The sequence below is a fragment of the Gracilinanus agilis genome, chromosome 2 (assembly GCF_016433145.1).
Source record: "Gracilinanus agilis isolate LMUSP501 chromosome 2, AgileGrace, whole genome shotgun sequence".
In the NCBI taxonomy this organism is placed as follows: domain Eukaryota; kingdom Metazoa; phylum Chordata; class Mammalia; order Didelphimorphia; family Didelphidae; genus Gracilinanus; species Gracilinanus agilis.
Window position 1 is genome coordinate 426402078 of NC_058131.1, and position 18787 is coordinate 426420864.

The 18787-nt window shown below is 37.9% G+C and overlaps 1 protein-coding gene across 1 annotated transcript in view; it reads right to left on the minus strand.

Moving 5' to 3' along the window:
• The window catches only part of LOC123237628 (solute carrier family 22 member 5-like), a 72810-nt gene extending 68784 nt beyond the window's left edge, over positions 1-4026 (minus strand). Inside the window, exon 1 of the mRNA XM_044664667.1 lies at positions 3547-4026. Within this exon, the coding sequence (XP_044520602.1) occupies positions 3547-4026 (480 nt within the window). The remainder of the gene's footprint in view (positions 1-3546) is intronic.
• Positions 4027-18787: the final 14761 nt, after the last annotated feature.

Consider the following 18787-nt stretch of genomic DNA (forward strand, 5'->3'; position numbering starts at 1 on the left):
TTGACAAATCAGCAAAAATCCAATTCCACAGAAACCTTGTTTTCTTAGTCATAGCAGTACAATGAGGTCAATAAGTCCAGGAAACAGTGCCAAGAAGGCTTCAGACTCCTCATTAGAAACTCCAACTAGACAGTCCCAACATCAGTTTAATTCTCTACGAGTAAGAAGGACAATAACTAGCCAACCAACTCACAGGGCTAAATACCAACAAGGCCAATTACCAAGGTGAAGCACACTCCAAGAAGAAAAATTTTCACACAGGTATTGAAAGAAAATGGGTCCAAAAAAACAGAGCAAAGTCAGATTAGGCCCATCAGCTGCCAGTGGTGACTGTCCCTCCCAGAGAACAAAAAAACACAATAAGCCCAGGGCCTACAGATACTCAAGCAAATTTAGGTAGGGCTAGATTTGCCTCCCAGCTAACAGAGGACCTGAAAGTAGGGGAAAGGGCACACAGCTCTTGCGCCATTCCTTAGGCAGCATAAATCACTCCAGTGTGTAAAAAGGCAAGGCCCCAAGCATGCAGTTACTAATTATCACTGACTGAACAATAACTACCCATCAATCCAGCAGTCTGCATTGCTCTGAGCCCATGGGAAAGCACTGCCATAGCAGAAGTCAGTGAAGAAAAATGGGGAGAAATGTATTTTAATGCAAGAGGATAAAAATCCAGAATGATCTATCTGTCTTAGGTAGTGAAAGAAGCTTAAAAAGCATGAGAATGAGAGAGAAAGAATCCCAGACTGAGAAAAGAACCAATGGAGGAATCAAGCCCAAGAGAGAACCAATAGGGACATTGAGTCCAAGAGAACCATCTAATTCAATTCTCCTACCTGGGGAAGGACCCCACCCCCACTTTTAAACCCTAACAAGGGTATTATTCTTAAGCATGTAGGTTAACAGTAAGCACTTACAGTCCTTAGCACAAAGCCTAGGAAGCACCTAATAATATTTGTTGAACAAAGACAACTCTCCATTTATGAGCCAACTCCAAATCCTCCCTTCAAAGGAAACTTTGTCATTCAAATCTTATTTCTACGGGCCCCTAGTTTCTATTTTTCTTCAACAACAGCAACAACAACAAACCCTCCTTTTGTCTTAGAATATTCCAAGAGAAGATCAATATGAGCTAGGCCATTGAGGTTAAGTGACTTGTCCAAGGTCACAAAGCTAAGACATGTCTGAGGTCATATTTGAACCTACAAACTCCATGACTCCAGGCTTGGATACCTAGCTGCATCCCTCTGCACCTTACCCGAGTCCCCCTCCCCCCCAGGGTATTTTCAAATGTTTGTTTTTATTTTCAAAGAGGATCACCCTTCCATGGAAGAACTGAAACTCTATTGATTAAAAATCTCTGGCAATAAGACACCTGCCATATCTAAAGTATTTGAATACATAAGCATAAACATAAGCCTTTTTCATTCTTTTGTCAAATTGAATAAGAAGTACCATTCTGGTAGAAGTAAAATGGACCACTCTACAATTTAAGAATTATTACTCACTTCACACTTCTGTGAGATAACTATTATCCCTGTTTTTATAGAAGAATAAACTGAGACTGGAAAGGTTAAGTAACTGATCTATTTATTGTCTGTCATTCTTTCCACTGAACTATTTTGTCTTTACTACCTGGAGAGGGAAACCATATGCCAACTTGACTGTGAAGTTCAGCTGGATGGGAAACAAGGACATACAATTCTGTAACAACCCTGAAACCAGAGATGGGGAAAGTAAATCACACTGGATTCCTACAAATCTGTAACAGGAATAACCAACCCTTCCCTGTCTCCAAGTTGAAGTCTTCTTAGTTATCAGTAAGCACAATTCAGGAAGAAGAAAAAAACTGGTATAGTCTAAAGCCCTGAAATCTTTCAGGCTCCACAGAAGGGGGAAAGGGTTTGGAGGAATGGCAGCCTTACTATTGAATGTATTTCCTTGGTCTCCTCATGTAGTCAAGTTGGAACAGGTGTTTATGCAAGTATGACTCAAAAATTTTAAATCACAAATGTAGCAAAGTTCTGAACATGACTTCATGAGTTCAAGCCCATGTTTCCTGATTCCAGTCTCTAGTGATCTTTCCATTATGCTATTTGACTCTTATGCAGGGTTTAAGGCTTTTATAAATCACTTGCTCTTAACAACACCCTCTTTTTTTTTAACAGAGATGGAAACTGAGGCTTTAAGGAGTTAATGGACTTGCCCAAGGTGCCAAGGATAGTAAGTAGTAAGGTCAGGATTCAAATCCAGGGCCTCTTTCTCCAAATCCAATGTTGTTTCCACTAAAGACCATCCCCATAGCAAAAAGAAATCAAAGTATCAAAGAAGGTGAAAACTGGAAAAACACTTTAGAGAGAGTTCACCTACTCTGATTCCAGAATGTCTTTCATTATGCCATTTGCCTGATGTGAACACTAATATATCAATTTAAATGAAGAACTTTTTTTTCCCATCATCATAGCATATGAACAACTACCAAAGTCTATCTCGTTTTCTCATTTAAGACTCATGAAACCACTTTCAACTTATAGCATGCAAAAACCACAAGAAAGGATTATTAGGAGCATATTAATTTTTTTCATTTTTAGATATGGTTATCTAGGCTGTAGATAACTATTGGATGAGTTGCAAGTAAATAGAAAACATCACTTGGATCCCCATTCCATTCATGTAAAAAATGCAGTCAATTCCTTCAATCAAATGATCTGGAAAAAATCTGTTCTGAGGGAAGGAGGATACTTCTGTGTGCTAGAGAAGAGAAGCATTTTGCTAAAGACTTGTTTATTTTTTTCATGTTACCAATAAAAGTTCCTGAAAAATGAACACTATTTATTTATCATGTCTTGATAAAAGGGAAGGCTGGTGACATGGATATCTTTCTATATCTGACACTGCTACTATGTAACCATGAACAAGTTATTTCCTCTCTATAAGCCTCAGTGTCCCCATCTGCAAAATGAGAAACACAAGTTTAAGGTATCTCTTAGCATCACAACATTTATTTTAGCAGATTTCTAACAGTCCTAGATCTAACCTTCCAGGAATGTTCTATTACTTCCTGATTAAAAAAAAAAAGTATGCCAGTATAGAGCAAGGAGGTAGATGACTATCACAGTTACCTCTTTTCTAAGGAACTGAAGAATTCTAGGAAAAATTCTGTATATTTTTGGAGACACCACTTTGAGTGTGTTTTGAAGGGTGCATTATGGGAGAGACTGAAAGTCATAAACCCTTCAAAAATCCTTTTAAGTCACCAGTGAAAACGCCCGAACCAAGCAGGCTTCGGTGAAAAGTTAGGTTTTGTATTTCTTGTGTATCTCCTATAGTGATGCTGTTATTAGAGGCAAAGGAGCAGGAATTGGTTAGAATGACAGGCACTTTAGCAAAAAGCACTACCGTGCATCTCGCAGCACCAGAAGAGCTAAAAGGTGACTCCAGTCTACACTGCCCACATACCTCTAGGGGTCAGCTCTACGCAGGGCATTGTACCCAGCACCACGCGTCCGCGTTCCCTGGCCCCAGCCCCGACCCCAGTCCAGCACCCACCTCAGTGACGATGGTGGACAGGTATGTGTCCTGGCTGTACTCCCAGCCGTCCAGACAGGGCTCCAGCTCCACCTGACTCAGATTCACGTCCCTACCGGGCACTAGTCCCATGGCCGAGAAGTTGGCTAGCGCGGCGAGCCGGTAGCGCCGGCACTTTCTGGGCACCTCCCGGCCGTTCTGCAGCTGCAGCGGGATACTATGGTTGCGCCACTCGCTGCTCAGGTTTGCCCAGGCGGGCACCTGGCACTGGTGCTCGGGGACTCCCGCCAGGAATACTACGGATATGCCATTGAAACCGTTGGGGATGATGCTGGAGCTGAGCAGGAAGAAGATGAGGCGCTGGAAGGGTCCCCACTCGCCCAGGAAGGCTGTCACCTCGTCGTAGTCCCGCATGTCGCGGGCAGCGCGGGGTCTATGGGAGACCTCCCGGACCTGGGAGAGCGCGTGCGCGGAGTGCGGGAGGGCGGTCCCGCTGAGCATACGACCCGACAGACTAAGCGGTCGCAGCCGAACCGCCAGGGCCTTAACTAGCAGGGGAGGGGAAAGCGGATCGGCGGAGGAGGAGCGGGGCGCTGGGGCGTGGGGCGGCTCCGGGGGCGGGGCCACTGACCCTGGGCCTCCTCCGGCCGTTAGCACCGTTGGCACGGTAGCTCGGGATATTCTGGATCCTGCCTTCCCCAAGGGACTGTCCCCGTCCCGCTCTGGAGGGCTGAAGCCTCTCTCCATAGGCCGGGGGTGAGCCGCGCGCACAGGCCTCCAGGGAGGTGTGGGGGTGGGGAACCTTCCTGGTCGAGCCCCTGGAGAGACGTGGCTGCGATTGGCTGGGCACAGAGTGGTCCGGGAGAGAGCTGAGGCTCCTAGTGCTCCCAGTCCCTGGGGACGCTCCAGTTAAAGGGACCACCTGCAAGACTCCGCTGTCGAAAACGAGGCTTTCTGAGACCCTTTGGAGAGAAGGGGCTTGGAGAGCATAGCTCAGAACCCTGCAGTTGCTCTTTTTCTCTTTTTGTTGCAAGGGATGGCTTGCCAGGTAGCAGAGAGGATACAGTATATGGAAATGGAGGTGATGTAAAAATAAGAGGTTTATAACTCTTTGAGAGTAATTCCAGACTGAGTATACTTTTTGACCCAGCAATAACACTATTACCTTTATTTTCTAAGGTGATCAAGAAAAATGGAAAAGAATCTATATGTTCTAAAATATTTATAGCATCTCTCTGCCAAACTGAAGGGATGCCCATCAATTGGGGAATGACTAAATAAGTTGTGGCATGTGATTGTGATGGAATACTAAACTGCACTGTAAGAAATGACTGGGCAGGTTAATTTTGGAAAAACAATGCAAAGACCTACATGAAATTATGAAGAGGGAAACAAGCAGAATATTATATAAAGAACAAGAATACGTTATATACAGCAAAATAAATATTGTTTGAAGAATAACTTGTGTTATGTCTACCGCCAGAGAAAGAACTGATAAATAGAAATAAGAAGATGTAGTTTTATATATACATATACTTTTTTGTCAGATGACAATGGGGGGAAGGGAGGAGGGAGTTAACTGACATTTAAATGTAAGAAACATACATTTCGTAAAAGAGAAAAAAATAAGCATAAATAAAAATAAGAAAGAAAATAGACTTGAACTTTCACCTACTGAGTACAGTATTTAGCGCTAGCTCTTATTTTTTTTTTTTTTTAAGAGTGCAGAGGTGAGTTGAGGGAATTGGAGGTTTGCCCAGGGGACTTGGGAAAGGAAGGTGAAGAATTTTAAAGTGGCCCTTGATTTCTTCAAAAGAAAGTTGTGAATGGAGATTTTTCTTAAATTAACATTCCCTTGCCCTAGGAAATGATGAGTGGCACTTAAAGGCCATAATAATCTTGAAATTGTTCATATTTGGTTTTGTAATGAAAACTGTTTAGGCAAAGCTAACTATTAATTTGCATTTTTTTAGCCCTAGGAGCTTCATTAAAGTTTTATTAAGGCCTAGAACCCACAACTAGGGGAAAACAGTTTAGGATGAAAGTTCTTGATGAAGATCAGGTAGGAATTTGAATTTAAACCTTGACAATTTAAACTATTAGATAACATTAAACCACTCTTTTGGTATTATATTGCTAATGTGGCAAGAGAAAAAGCATTCTATCATTTGGATGCAATCATACCAACTATATATCATACCAAATAATATAAGGGATATATATTTTTCTAGTTCATTTAAAAAAAATTAATTAATTTAGAATATTTTTCCAAGGTTACATGATTCATGTTCTTTCTCTCCCCTCCTCTCTCCCCACTCCTGTAGCCCATGAGCAATTCCACTGGGTTTTACATGTATTATTGTTCAAAACCTATTACCATATTATTGATATTTGCAATAGGGTGATCATTTAAAGTCAACATCCCAGTGAACCATGTGATCAAGCAAATGTTTTTCTTCTGTGTTTCTGTTCCCACAGTTCTTTCTCTGGGTGCAGATCAAATTCTTTCTCATAAGACCCTCAGAATTGTCCTGGATCATTGCATTGCTGCTAGTAGAGAAGTCCATTACTTTTGTTTACGCCACAGTGTATCAGTATTTGTGTACAATGTTCTCTTGGTTCTGCTCCTTTCGTTCTGCATCAATTCCTGGAGGTCTTTCTAGTTCACATGGAATTCCTCCAGTTCATTATTCCTTATAGCACAATAGTATTCCATCACCAACAGATACCACAATTTGTTCAGCCATTCTTCAGTCAAAGGGCATCCTCTTGTTTTCCAATTTTTCATCACCACAAAGAGCGTGGCTATAAATATTTTTGTACACATATTTTTCCTTATTATCTCTTTGGGGTGCAAACCCAGCAGTGGTATGACTGGATCAAAGGGCAGGCAGTCTTTTAAAGCCCTTTGCACATAGTTCCAAATTTCCTTCCAAAATGGTTGGATCAATTCACAACTCCACCAGCAATGCATTAATGACCTAATTTTGCCACATCCCCTCCAACATTTATTACTTTCCTTTGCTTTTATATTAGCCAATCTGCTACGGGTGAGGTGGAACCTCAGGGTTGTTATGATTTGCATTTCTCTAATTATAAGAGATTTAGAACACTTTTTCATGTGCTTATTGATAGTTTTGATTTCTTTATCTGAAAACTGCCTATTTATGTCCCTTGCCCATTTATCAATTGGGGAATGGCTTAATTTTTTTGTACAATTGATTTAGCTCCTTATAAATTTGAGAAAATAAGGAATATATTTTAAAAATATACATAATCATACCCAAATATAGAAGGAATATATTTTAGTTTTAGTACCAAAACATAAACGTAAGAAATCTCTTAGCTTCACAATATTTATTCTAGCAGTTTGGGAACAAGGAAATGTAGTTAGTTCCATAAAATGTGGGAAATTACAAAAAAGTACAGTTTCACTTCACCTTCAACAAATTGATGAAGATGACAAAAATAGGAAGTCAGTTTTGAAGGGGTCTGGAAAGGAATTGGTGAGGCTGTGAATTGGTCTTTCCTTTCAAGATAGCCAGTTGCAATTATTCTAAGACTAATGTCTGGTACCCTTTGACTCAGAGATTCCATTGTTAGGTCTAGCTTATCAGGTCAGTGACCAAAAAAAAAAGGCTCCATCTACACCAAAATATCTATAGCAGCACTATGGTAGTGTTGGGGAATTCTTCAACCCAAAGGTTCTCAAATCATCAAGGACTATGCTTCTTTCCACCTAAGTCCATTTGTCTCAAGTCAATAAACCAATAAACAAGGGGGTAGGACAGTGGATAGAGCACCATGCTTGGAGTCCAGAGGACTTGGGTTCAAATGTGTCCCTCAGATACTTTCTGACTGTGTGACCCTGGGCACCCTTTGACTTTCTATCTTAGAGTTGTTACTAAGAGAGAAAGGGTTTAAAAAAGAATGTTATCCAGAGAAAGAACTGTGGGAGTAGAAACACAGAAGAAAAACATATGATTGATTACATGGTTTGATGGATATATGACTTGGGGTTTTGGCTTTAGAAGAACACTATTACAAATATGAAGAATATGGAAATAGGTTTTGAATGATGACATATGTAAAACCCAATGGAATTGCATGTCAGCTCAGGGAGGAGGGAGGGAAAGAACATGAATCTTGTTTTGGAAAAAATATTGGAAAAATATTTTAAATAAATAAAAAAAAGAATATGTTAAAAAAAATCAAGAGGCAAGGCCAGAAGAGAAACAATTTAATTAGCCTCTGTGGATGGACCATGGCCAGGTAGATAAGCAGTGCCTAAAACAAGGGGAGATGTACAGATAGAGGGTTTTACATAGGTGAAGGTATTCAGCCCCTTAACTTGAGACATTGAGTAATCAGGACAGGAGATCAGGTGATCTGACTGTATTAACCTCACAGTTAGAGCACCTTAATCTCTGGGTCTCAGGAGTTGTCAGATATCAGGTTTGTTCTAGTAGGATATTTCCTTTGAATATTCTGGTGGGCAGGAAATCTCTAAGCCTCTAAGTAGAGGCTTATCTTCAAGATAGAAATCATTAAAACTCATCCTGCCCTTGCTACTTTGAGGGTCTATATCGGTGATGGCAAACCTATGACACGCATCAGCACTGACACGTGTAGCCATTTTTGATGACACGTAGCTGCATGTGGCTGCATACAGAGAGATATGGGCTGCATGCTGAGGATGAAACATTTGCTGTAGTGCAGACACTCTGTGCACTATAGATGACAATTCTACCAATATTAATTTACCTACTTTGGTTTATTAAATACAGTTATATATTACAATTATACATTTTTGTTATTTAAACTATAAATACCATGAAATTATGTTTTTTTTTCTCAAAGTGACACACCACACGAGTTATGTTCAGTTTTTTGGCGAATTTTGACACACCAAGCTCAAAAGGTTGCCCATCATTGGTCTATATAAACTTGTAGCTCTGTTTCTTGGATTTTTTTTTTTTAATCCTTACCTTCCATCTTAGAATCAATACAATGTATTGGTTCCAAGGCAGAAGAGTGGTAAGGGCTAGACAATGGGGATTAAATGATTTGTCCAGGGTCACACAATTAGGAAGTGTCTGAGGCCAAATTTGAACCCAGGACTTCCCATCTCTAGGCATGACTCTCTATCCATTGAACCACCCAGATGCCCCTGTTTCTTTGATTTTTAAGGTTACTTTTTCTGAGGAGATGTTTCCCTAAATCTTATAGGTCACCTCCACAGCAACAAAGAACTGGGAACAAAGTATATGTAGATAGATGCATGTGCATCAGAAAATGACTAACTGTAGTATATGAATATTATTATACTAAAAGAAAGGATAAATCCAATGAATACATTCCATCCCCTGACTGGACATTTTTAGTAGCTGGCCCTTCATTCCTGGAATTTGGTCCTTCTTTATCGATGCCTCCTGACTTCCTTCTGTTCCCAGCTAAAATTCTACCTTTTACATATAGATTGTTTGTATGTATAGACAGTTCTGACTTTACAGAAATCACAAATTTGAATTAAACACAAAGAATTTTCTTTTTTCTTTTTTTTTTTAATAATTTTTTATTTTTAGAAAAAATTTCCATGGTTATATAAGTCATGTTTTTACTTTACCCTTCACCTCCTTCACCACCCCCCATCCCCCAATTCCCCCCCTCCTCCTCCCTAGCTAATTCGCATTTCCACTGGTGTGGTCAGTCAAGGCTTATTTACACATTATTGATAGTTACATGGGTGTGGTCTTTTCCGGTCTACATCCCCAATCATGTTCTCATCAACCCAAGTGTCCACGCAGTTGAAACACAAAGAATTTTCTAAGAAATTCACATTCTAAAAGTCTCCCATGTTACCTTTACAGTACAGTATTGTGATATCTTGGTTGATGCCCTTCAGATTCATCTTCTGCAGCCTCCCTGCCTCAGGCCCCCCTCTAAACAAACCCTAAAAGAAACCCTCCAGGCGAAAGCAGAAGAATGGGATGCCAATGTTACCACCATTGCAGCTGCTAGATGGGGACTTGGCTTGAGACCTCTGGAGCTGAGAGAGAAGACCTTTGCTTATTCTGCTCAGCCACCCATATGTCTAGCTTCTGGTACTTCAGGGCTATTTAGGCCATCATGTATCTGGTCTAACTTGTGTGTTCCCCCCTCCCTCCCAATCTCCTCCTCCTGTTCTTTCTCTTGGTGCAGCCAGGCCTGCTCTCAATTCTCTGTCTCTGGTCCTCATGTGTTCTTGAATGATTTGCTGGTTTCTTCTCTCCTCAAGCACATAGCCCTCTTCCTCCTTTCCTCCCTCCTTTCCCCATGTCCAGGGCAAATTTGAGTTAAGAAAAATTTGCTTTTCATAGAGGTCTTCCCTTTATGAAAACCGAGAACTGTCTGTAGCTATTTGAATATTTTCTCCTCGGTTCGACTGAGTTTCTTGTGATCAAGGCTTTTTTCACTGCATTCTCAGTACTTAGTACAATGCCTGGCACATAGTATTGTTGATAACTTGGATAGAGAGAAGTATGGAAAGCTATATGAACCATGAAATAGAACCTGGAAAATCATAAAAAGCAACGGATATAACAATGTAAAAGAAAGAAACAAGCACAAAACAATAAAACCAAGTACCATGAAATGATAATGATTAAACTTGGTCTCAGAGAAGATATGGGAAGACCTGGCCTCTTTACTTCTTGGGAATGTAGTATAGAACCCTGCATATAGGTCAGACTTTTCCAATGTCTTGGTAAGATTTTGCTGAACTGTGTTTTTCTTTGTTTTCTCTAATAAAGGAATGATTTTCTGGGAGGATCAGTATAGTGGGAAATGTAGGTGATAATGTAAACAAAATATATCACTAAAATTTATTTTTAAAAACTGAGTGGTTAAAATCATTAGTATTACAAAAAGTTTCACTGCTCATTGCCCCTCTGTTCACTGTTTCTGTAATTCCTGTTCTTTCAAAGATGTTTTTTTTTACAATTTTTTACAATTATCTTCCTTGATTAGTCAAAAATACTTAGGGACTTCCAAGTTGAAACATCCATTATATCCTCACTGTGGGCACCCTACAGGGCTGTGTTGATCACAAGCCCTCTGCTTATTAGTAATCTTTCTGAGCTTTTGTGGGCAAAAGTTCATCACCCTGAATCCAACTTGATGATGAGTATGCCTTGAATTTATCTAAGCTGGTCTTTACCTATCTCTGGGCTCAAAGGCTCATAACCTCAAAAAAACTTTCTGATTTGGCTTATACCAGCTAGAACTTTGGCTCTGCTTTTATAGCCTCCAAGAATTCACTGTAACTTCCTAGTGTCAGAGCAAAGTTTTAATAGAGGAATGAAATGGATCTAAATGAGTGATTTGTGTCATAGAGCTCTTTGGCAGACTGATTTTATTCTTCAGAAGGGGTTTTTGGCCTATGGAAGAAAATGTTAAGTTTCATTTAGTGGTTAGTGAAAATAAAGGTGTAATTTTTTTCTACATCCAAGTTCACAGATCCTCTTGAAATCTATCCACAGATGCCTTTGGACACCAGATTAAAGACCTATGGTTTAAATAGATATTTGAAATGTTGATTGGATATGAGAAATTATTCATAAGTATATATATTTTGTTAGAAGTTATATATCTTTAATAAGTTGTGTATTTTGAATAAACCTCATATAGTAGATGATTCTTAACCTGAGGCTTGTGGATAGATTTCAGGGGGTTTGGGAACTTGGAAAGGACCAAAAAAAGTTATATGTTTATTTTAATATAATTTATTTCCTTTGTAATCCAATGTATTTTATTTTATTATTTTAAAAACATTGTTCTGAAGAGTCCCTAAGTTTTCACTAGACTGTTAAAGGGTGTCTATGTCACAAAAAAAAAGTTTAACAACCTCTGATTTAGATAAGTCATTTGCCTGAAAGCAACAAAGTTGTCCAAATACTGTCATAAGGGCCCTTCCAGCTTTATGATTCTACAATTCTAGAATTAGATCAATAGCTAGAATTTTCAATTCATAAACTACCTGAAAAATAATTTGTTGGGAGAGCTCAGAAGTCTAGGCCTTGTCCTACTAATGAATTAGGTAAAGAGTTACCATGGCCTTTTTTCCCCTAACATAACCAGGAAGAAGGAAGGTAGCAGAAGATTCTAAAGATCTGAGTCCAGAGGTCAAACTCAGTTATATGCACTTTTAAAATCTATTTCCTTCTCCTGGAGCTCATTAGTTTCTGTCTTTCTTCTCATGGAATAGGATTTTCTAGGTGACTGTACCTTGTAATTATGTCTGCAATAGGAACTGAGCAATTTTATTATCTAGTTATTGTGTTTGTCAGCTCAACTGAGTGCATGACGTTAATTAAAATCAGAGTGGGGCTTAAAAGATTTTGCATGTTTTAATAAAAGTTTGAGAAATATGGAGTTAAAAATCAACACAACTTAGGGAAATAGGCCTAATGTTGATCATTTAAAATCACAAATTCACCTTTAAGAGTTCAGAAAAGTTTCTTTATAGAACTTAATCAAATAATAATTTATTTAGAGGAAAAAAGTTTGAGAATTTCATGGGAGATAATTTTTTAAATGTACAAATAAAGAAGGCCTCAAATAAAAAGCTATCAGGGGCAGCTAGATGGCTCAGTGGATAGAATACTGAGTCTGGACTCTGGAAGAGCTGAGTTCAAATCTATCTTCAAACACTAGTTTTGTGACTGTGGGCATGTCACTTACCCTCTGCTTACTTAAATCTACTGGAAAACGAAATGGCCAACCACTCCAGGTTTTTTTTTTTAACCAAGAAAATTCCTTGAACAGTACGGTCCCACAGGGTCATGAAGAGTTGGACGTGACTGAACAACAACAAATATCACCCAAAACATTCATCATCAAAACAATTTGGTACTGGTTTAAAAAACAGAAAAGGAGATTAATGAAAGAGGAGAGATAAATAAGTCCCATAAGCAAATAAGCACAGTAGCTTGGTGTTTGATAAACCCATAAAACTATTGGAATGACTGGAAGAGTGCAAGAAAAATTAGGTTTAGACCAGTATTTGCACCATATATAACAATAAGCTCCAAATGGATAAGCAACCTAAATATAAAAGACCATCTTAAAAAAAACAGTGATAAATAGGAGACAGCTTTAAAATCTTTGATTAAGGGGAGAACTCACATCTAAACAAGGGATAAAGATGATTGCAAAAGGAAAAAAAAATTTTGGCGACATAGACCTAGCTGCCCTGCCCAATTAGCATCAGTACAACTATCATACAAAGAAAAATTTTTGAGTGAGAAGAAAAATTTTGCATCAGATATTTTTAATAATAGTCTGAAAGCCAAACTCTATAGGAAACTTACACAAATATAGATCAAGAATCATTTCCTAATATATGTTTTCAAAGATTATGAACAATTTGCCAAAAAATAAATGTAGGAGGTAAGGAACCATATAAAATATTTCAAATGAAACAGTTCTGAAGTTTAATTTCATAACCAGTAAATTTCCAAACATGTTAAAAGACATGTAAAAGGCTATAGGAAAGTTGGTGACAGGTACATGAGCACACTATTAATTTGTCAACTGTTCCAAGGCTTCTGAAAAACAATTCGGAATCATATAAGAAGAATTACTATACAGCCCAAACATATATTTTTAACCTTGCAATTCCACTACTGGACATATTTCTCAAGCAGGTCAGTGACAGAAAAGTTTCCTATATTCCACAAAATATTCTTATTAGTAGTCTTTGGAAACAAATTTAATTGCCCATCTTTTGGAACACTGCTAAAAAAATGATATGTTGATTTAATGGATTATTAATCTGTCAGATATGCTAAAATGAGAAATTTGAATGTACAAGATAAAAATTATATGAAATAATGCAGAGTAAAAAGCAAAATAAAGATTATATATACACGCATGTGCAATAGTTATAATAAAATAAATAAAAACAACACAAGACATTAGAACTCAGATTAATGCAATGACCAGTCTTGGCTCTAGAGGACCAAGAGTGATACACTTCTCCTTTTGGTAAAGATTGCTATTTAGATGTGGTCTCTGTGAGAATTTAACTATTCTTTGAATAAGGGAGGGTGGTGATGTAATTTATCAGGAAGTGCCAGTGGTGTAAAAGAAAACACCAATAAAATATTATTTTAAAAGAGACAGTTTGAAATTTTCATGGAAGTAATTATGAAATTGAACAAATGGAGTTAGTGCACCTTGGTTTTCTAAAACCAGGGATAAATGACTATAAACTAGGGGTTCTTAACCTGTCAGTGAATGCTTAAAATATATTTTTTAACTGTCATGTCAGTATAATTGACTTCCTTTATAATCCTCTGTGTTTTGTGCACTTAAAAATGTTAGTCTGAGAAGGGGTCAAGATTGCCAAAGGGGTCCATGACATAAAATAAAGCTTAAGAAACCTGCTTTAGAAAATAGCTTCTGGACATGGGGAAAATCTGAATGTGTTTTTGGCTTGTTAGAAGGGCTCACACTTCCTTATGGAGATGTTGGTGAGTGTTACCTCTTAGAAAACTATCTTAAATAATAGGAAAATTGGACCAAATATGTAGTTAAAATGTATGGGTGAACATATTTTGGTCCCCTAAGTATTCAATGCTCCAGATTCTGTAGGAAATTGAGATCTTTCAGGGCAACTATTTGAATTCAATTTGGATATCATAGGGTTAAATAAGAGTGTATTTCTCTGAACTAGAGGCTAGACCAGGGTAGAGAATTGGGCCATTGATTTCTGTGTTATACTCCCTTTGGGTTACTGTCCCAATTTTCTCTCATATTCAATAGTTTGATCCCCAGAGGGCAGACCCATAGTTGACTGCTATAGTTCCTGAAACTGCTTCTTTCCTAGAGTGACTGTTTCTCTGATTTTTTTTCTCTGCTCTATTTGTTGGGCCTTGAGCTCTCTCAAAACAAAGAACTATTAGACTTGCTGGATGGGATGTTTCCAGTTGGAGAGTGGGGAGAAGAGAGAGAACTCTCGATTTTTCTGCCCTCCTCATATCAGAATATTCACAAAGAATTCCAAGCCTCTATTCCTGAATGAAATCATTTTTTAAGGTTTGCAATTTAAAGTTTGGCTAATGATGGCTAATGTCTTTTTGTTTGTTTGTTTCAGCGAGGGTATTCCTTTTAATTCCCTTAGGGAAAGGCATCATTGCATAGCATCTTTCTAGTTAGTGTAATACATCATTAACAAAGATTAAGTCCCTAAACTTTTTTGTGGGGAGGGGGCATTATCAAACAGAAGAACATCAACTAGTAACAGAGGAATACACTGGTCCTATTCCAATTTGGGCTCTCATACTATCACATCAATACTTATGTGATTGATTATAATGACCTTGGTTTCTGGGCAGACTGCAGACCATTATCTCCTCTATTTTTCATTGGTCTTACCTTATACCTTTCACTTGTAATGATGTGCTCACACGTGATCAGTCAATCAATCAATAAACATTTATTAAGCACCTACAGTGCTGATACTGTGCTAAGCCTTGGAGATAAAAAAAAAAAAAGGAAGCAAAAGACAGTACTTGCCCTCAAGGAGTTTACAGTCTAATCAGAGAGACAACATGCAAACAAATATATACAAAGCAATCTATATACAGGATAAATAGGCAATAATTAAAAGAGGGAAAGCACTGGATTTAAGAGGGGTTAGGGAAGGTTTCCTGTTGAAAGTGGGTTTTTAGGTGGGACTTAAAGGGAACCAGTGAGGTTAGTAGTTGGGTGGAGGAAGGAGCATTCCAGGCATGGAGGAGAAAATTTCCAGAACATATTAAATGGTCTAAAGGCAAGCACACAGTGGATGGGGAAGAGTGGGAGAAGTACACATAAGTTGATAGGAACAAGGTTTACTTTTCCACAATATAGTGGAATCAAGGCACATCACCAGAGGTAAAAAAATATATCAAGCAGAAATTGCTAGGAAGAACCATGAAGATGATGGAAGTTTTCTGAAGATGGAAGCAATTAAGAAAAGCCATGAGGGGTGGTTAGTTGACTCAGCTGATAAAGAATTTGGTTTGCAGATGGGAGGTCCTGGGTTCAAATTTGACCTCAGGTACTTTCTGGCTGTGTGTCCGTGGGAAAATCACTTAATACCAATTGCCTAGCCCTTGCCACTCTTCTGCCTTGGAACTGATACTTAGTATCAATTCAACTGAAGTTGAGGATTTAAAAAAAGAAAAAAAAAAGCCATGACCTGATACCAGGAGCAGGGAGGCTATAGCTTCTTCTGGATCAGTCTCAGAAGCCGCACCTCTCATGTACTGGTATGCCAGGAGTTTGAATTCTTGATGTCATAAATCTTTGCAGAGATTGTGACGTCCTGAGGAAGAAACATCGTGGCCTCCTCAAATACTTTGAGAACATCATTTTAATGAACATTTCTGTAGTAGATTTCTTTTAGACAGTTACCTAAATTATAATTTGCTTTAAAGATACTAATTATAATATGAAGAATTTTGAAATAGACTAAAAATGACCACAGAAGTAAAATACACAATTTTCATTTTAGAAGGGGAAAATGTTTATATTCTAAAAACCCTGATGAAAAGGATGCTTTTTTGATTGTAAGGCTAACTAATAATAACTAAATAAATAATTTGCCTTATCACTGATACTTTGTCATTGATATTTTAGGATGAGATCAAATTGGGAGTATAGAGGAGATAAAAAAGGAATATACTTTGGATTTGTCATGACTCTCTTTAAATTGAGGCTTCTAAAATTCCCATAGAACTAACTTGTTCTTTGGAGGACATTATTGGAACCCTTTGGTCTACTAATATAAAAACATTTAACTCTGGGACTTATATTTACAGAGACTGGGTGGGAGAGGTTGTTCATAGAAGTCACTGTTTGGCTTGTGCCTCCACCTAGGGGAAATAGCATGCTATTTGATTAAATAAAGCATCAGGCAAAAAGAAATGGGAATAGAAACATTTTGCTAAATCTGTAATTGCAAATGTGCTGTTTCCAAAGAAAGTGAAAAAAGATGAGGAGGAAATGAAGTATTTCTTAGTGATATCTGTCTGGGTTCCAGTGCATTAGGAATCAAAAGATCCAATTTGAATCCCAGTTTGAGCCAGCAGTGCATTGTTGTAGATACTGTTTAGGGTTAATCCCATTTTAGATACTCACTAGTTCTATAGTCCTTGGGCAGTAGCTCTAGACCTCAGTTTCCTCATCTGTAGAATAGGGAGAGGTTGGATGAGCTCTAATGCCTCTGCCAGCCTTGAGCTGTGTGGCAATAGGCAAATCACAATTCTTTGTGTCAGTATCTTCACCAGTAAAATGAAGGGATGGGACTAGGTAATCTCTAAATCCTCTCTAGCTTTAACATTTATGATCTTTGAAGAATCAGGGATATTTAAGGCACTTATACATTCTATGTATTGCCCATCCTCAAATCATTGACACAGTTTAAATTTAAGTCATTGTTGGTTAGGGAAATGTATTATGACCTCTCCAAAAATACTTCTCAGAGATTGTTCCAGTTTACATTTTTGACTGTATATTTTTCTGGAAGCAAACATTAATTAAAAAAACCCACTTCAAATCTGGCCTCAGACACTTCCCAGCTGTGTGATGCTGGACAAGTCACTTAACCCCCATTACCTAGCCCTTACCACTCTTCTGCCTTGGAACTAATACACAGTATTGACTCCAGGACAGAAGGTAAGAGTTTATAAAAACAAAACAAAAAAAAAACCTCACTTCATAAATGAAACAGTAGCATAGGATGTTACTGTATAAATCCTTTCCTCCTTGACAGTTATACATTTAATTCATCCCTATAAAAGGTGTTTAATACAAGTTTATTGAATTGAATGAGAGAAGCCATAAAGCCCAGAGGAGGCTGATTTTTTTCCTTGGAGAATCTATGAGACTGACTGAAAACGAATTAGTGAAAACAGCTAATACCAAACATTAAGAAAAATGCACACCCATTTTTCTTTTTGCTCTATAATGGGTATGAGATTTAGAAAACACTTTAATATATTTAAAATTACATTTATAATATGTGCAATAGATCCAATGTGTTAACACTTTATAGATATAAATAGATATATATTTAGAAGAACAACAAATAGTACCCTCTGACAAATCCTCTTTTCAGGAGGCTAATAATTAGCTATTAAAGTAAAAGATTTTGAGGTAAACATCTTTAAATGATCAAAAGAGCTTGCCTAGATGCTATATCAGAGGTTCCTTTGAAAAATACTTGAAAGGTTTTCTGTTGAAGATAATTCTTAAGAGCCACTGAAGACATATTAAAAAACTAGTGGCCATTAGTGGTTTATTACATGGAAAACTTTCTGTCAAAGAAAATTCTTTTCAGTACCACAGAAGACATATTAAAAAACAAACTAGTGGCCATTAGTGGTTTATTCTATCACAATGTGTGAGGAAGATGAGTCAGCATATAACAATGATGCTTTAAGCACTTATGTATTTTTCTTTACAAAAACTATATTTTAAAGAGGAATGTGTGTAATAGACAATACTTAGATAATGCAAGGATTTGGTCTTCAGCAGCTCTCAGAGACAGTGCCATGTAAAGGCTGAATAGAGCAAAGGTATTTCCACTGATTGTTTATTGTGTAGGGTTAGCCTACATTAAAAACAAACCCCCAAGTCTTAACTGGAGTGCAAACTTGATCAGTTTACCCAGTAGGAAACTCTGATGCCTGTCACAGGGGCACACCTGGACAGTAGTGCTCAGGTATAGAGAAGCTATTTCTGGAAAAGAGATGTTTTAAATAAAGATTTAAAAACAAAAACCAAAACATGTCTAGCTTTGAGCAACTTCATTGAAAAATATGCTTAGGCCACATTACTGCCATGAATAAATCAATATCTATGCCAGTGGGATGACCTGGTGATACGCTTTTCATTTGAAACTTTTCTTGACATACAACAGAAATATCTAATTTGTAAACAAGCTTAATACAATAAGATAACTCTTATATTCAAAGGAAATACTAAAAAATTTGGAGTTTTCCTGAGGATGCATGATATTGTATAAGAATGCTGGTATTGGGCCCAAGAACTATCCCCTTAGCTCCATTGTTGCTTATATCTGGTGGGTCACTTGAGCACCTTCTTCACCTCTACAATGTACCATGATGACAATGCCTTTCTTTTGTCATTAGCATCTCAAGAGGAGTGTCCAAAAGGAAGCAGATGTCTTCAAATATTAGGATAAAAGGTTATTACATTACTGCATATCAAA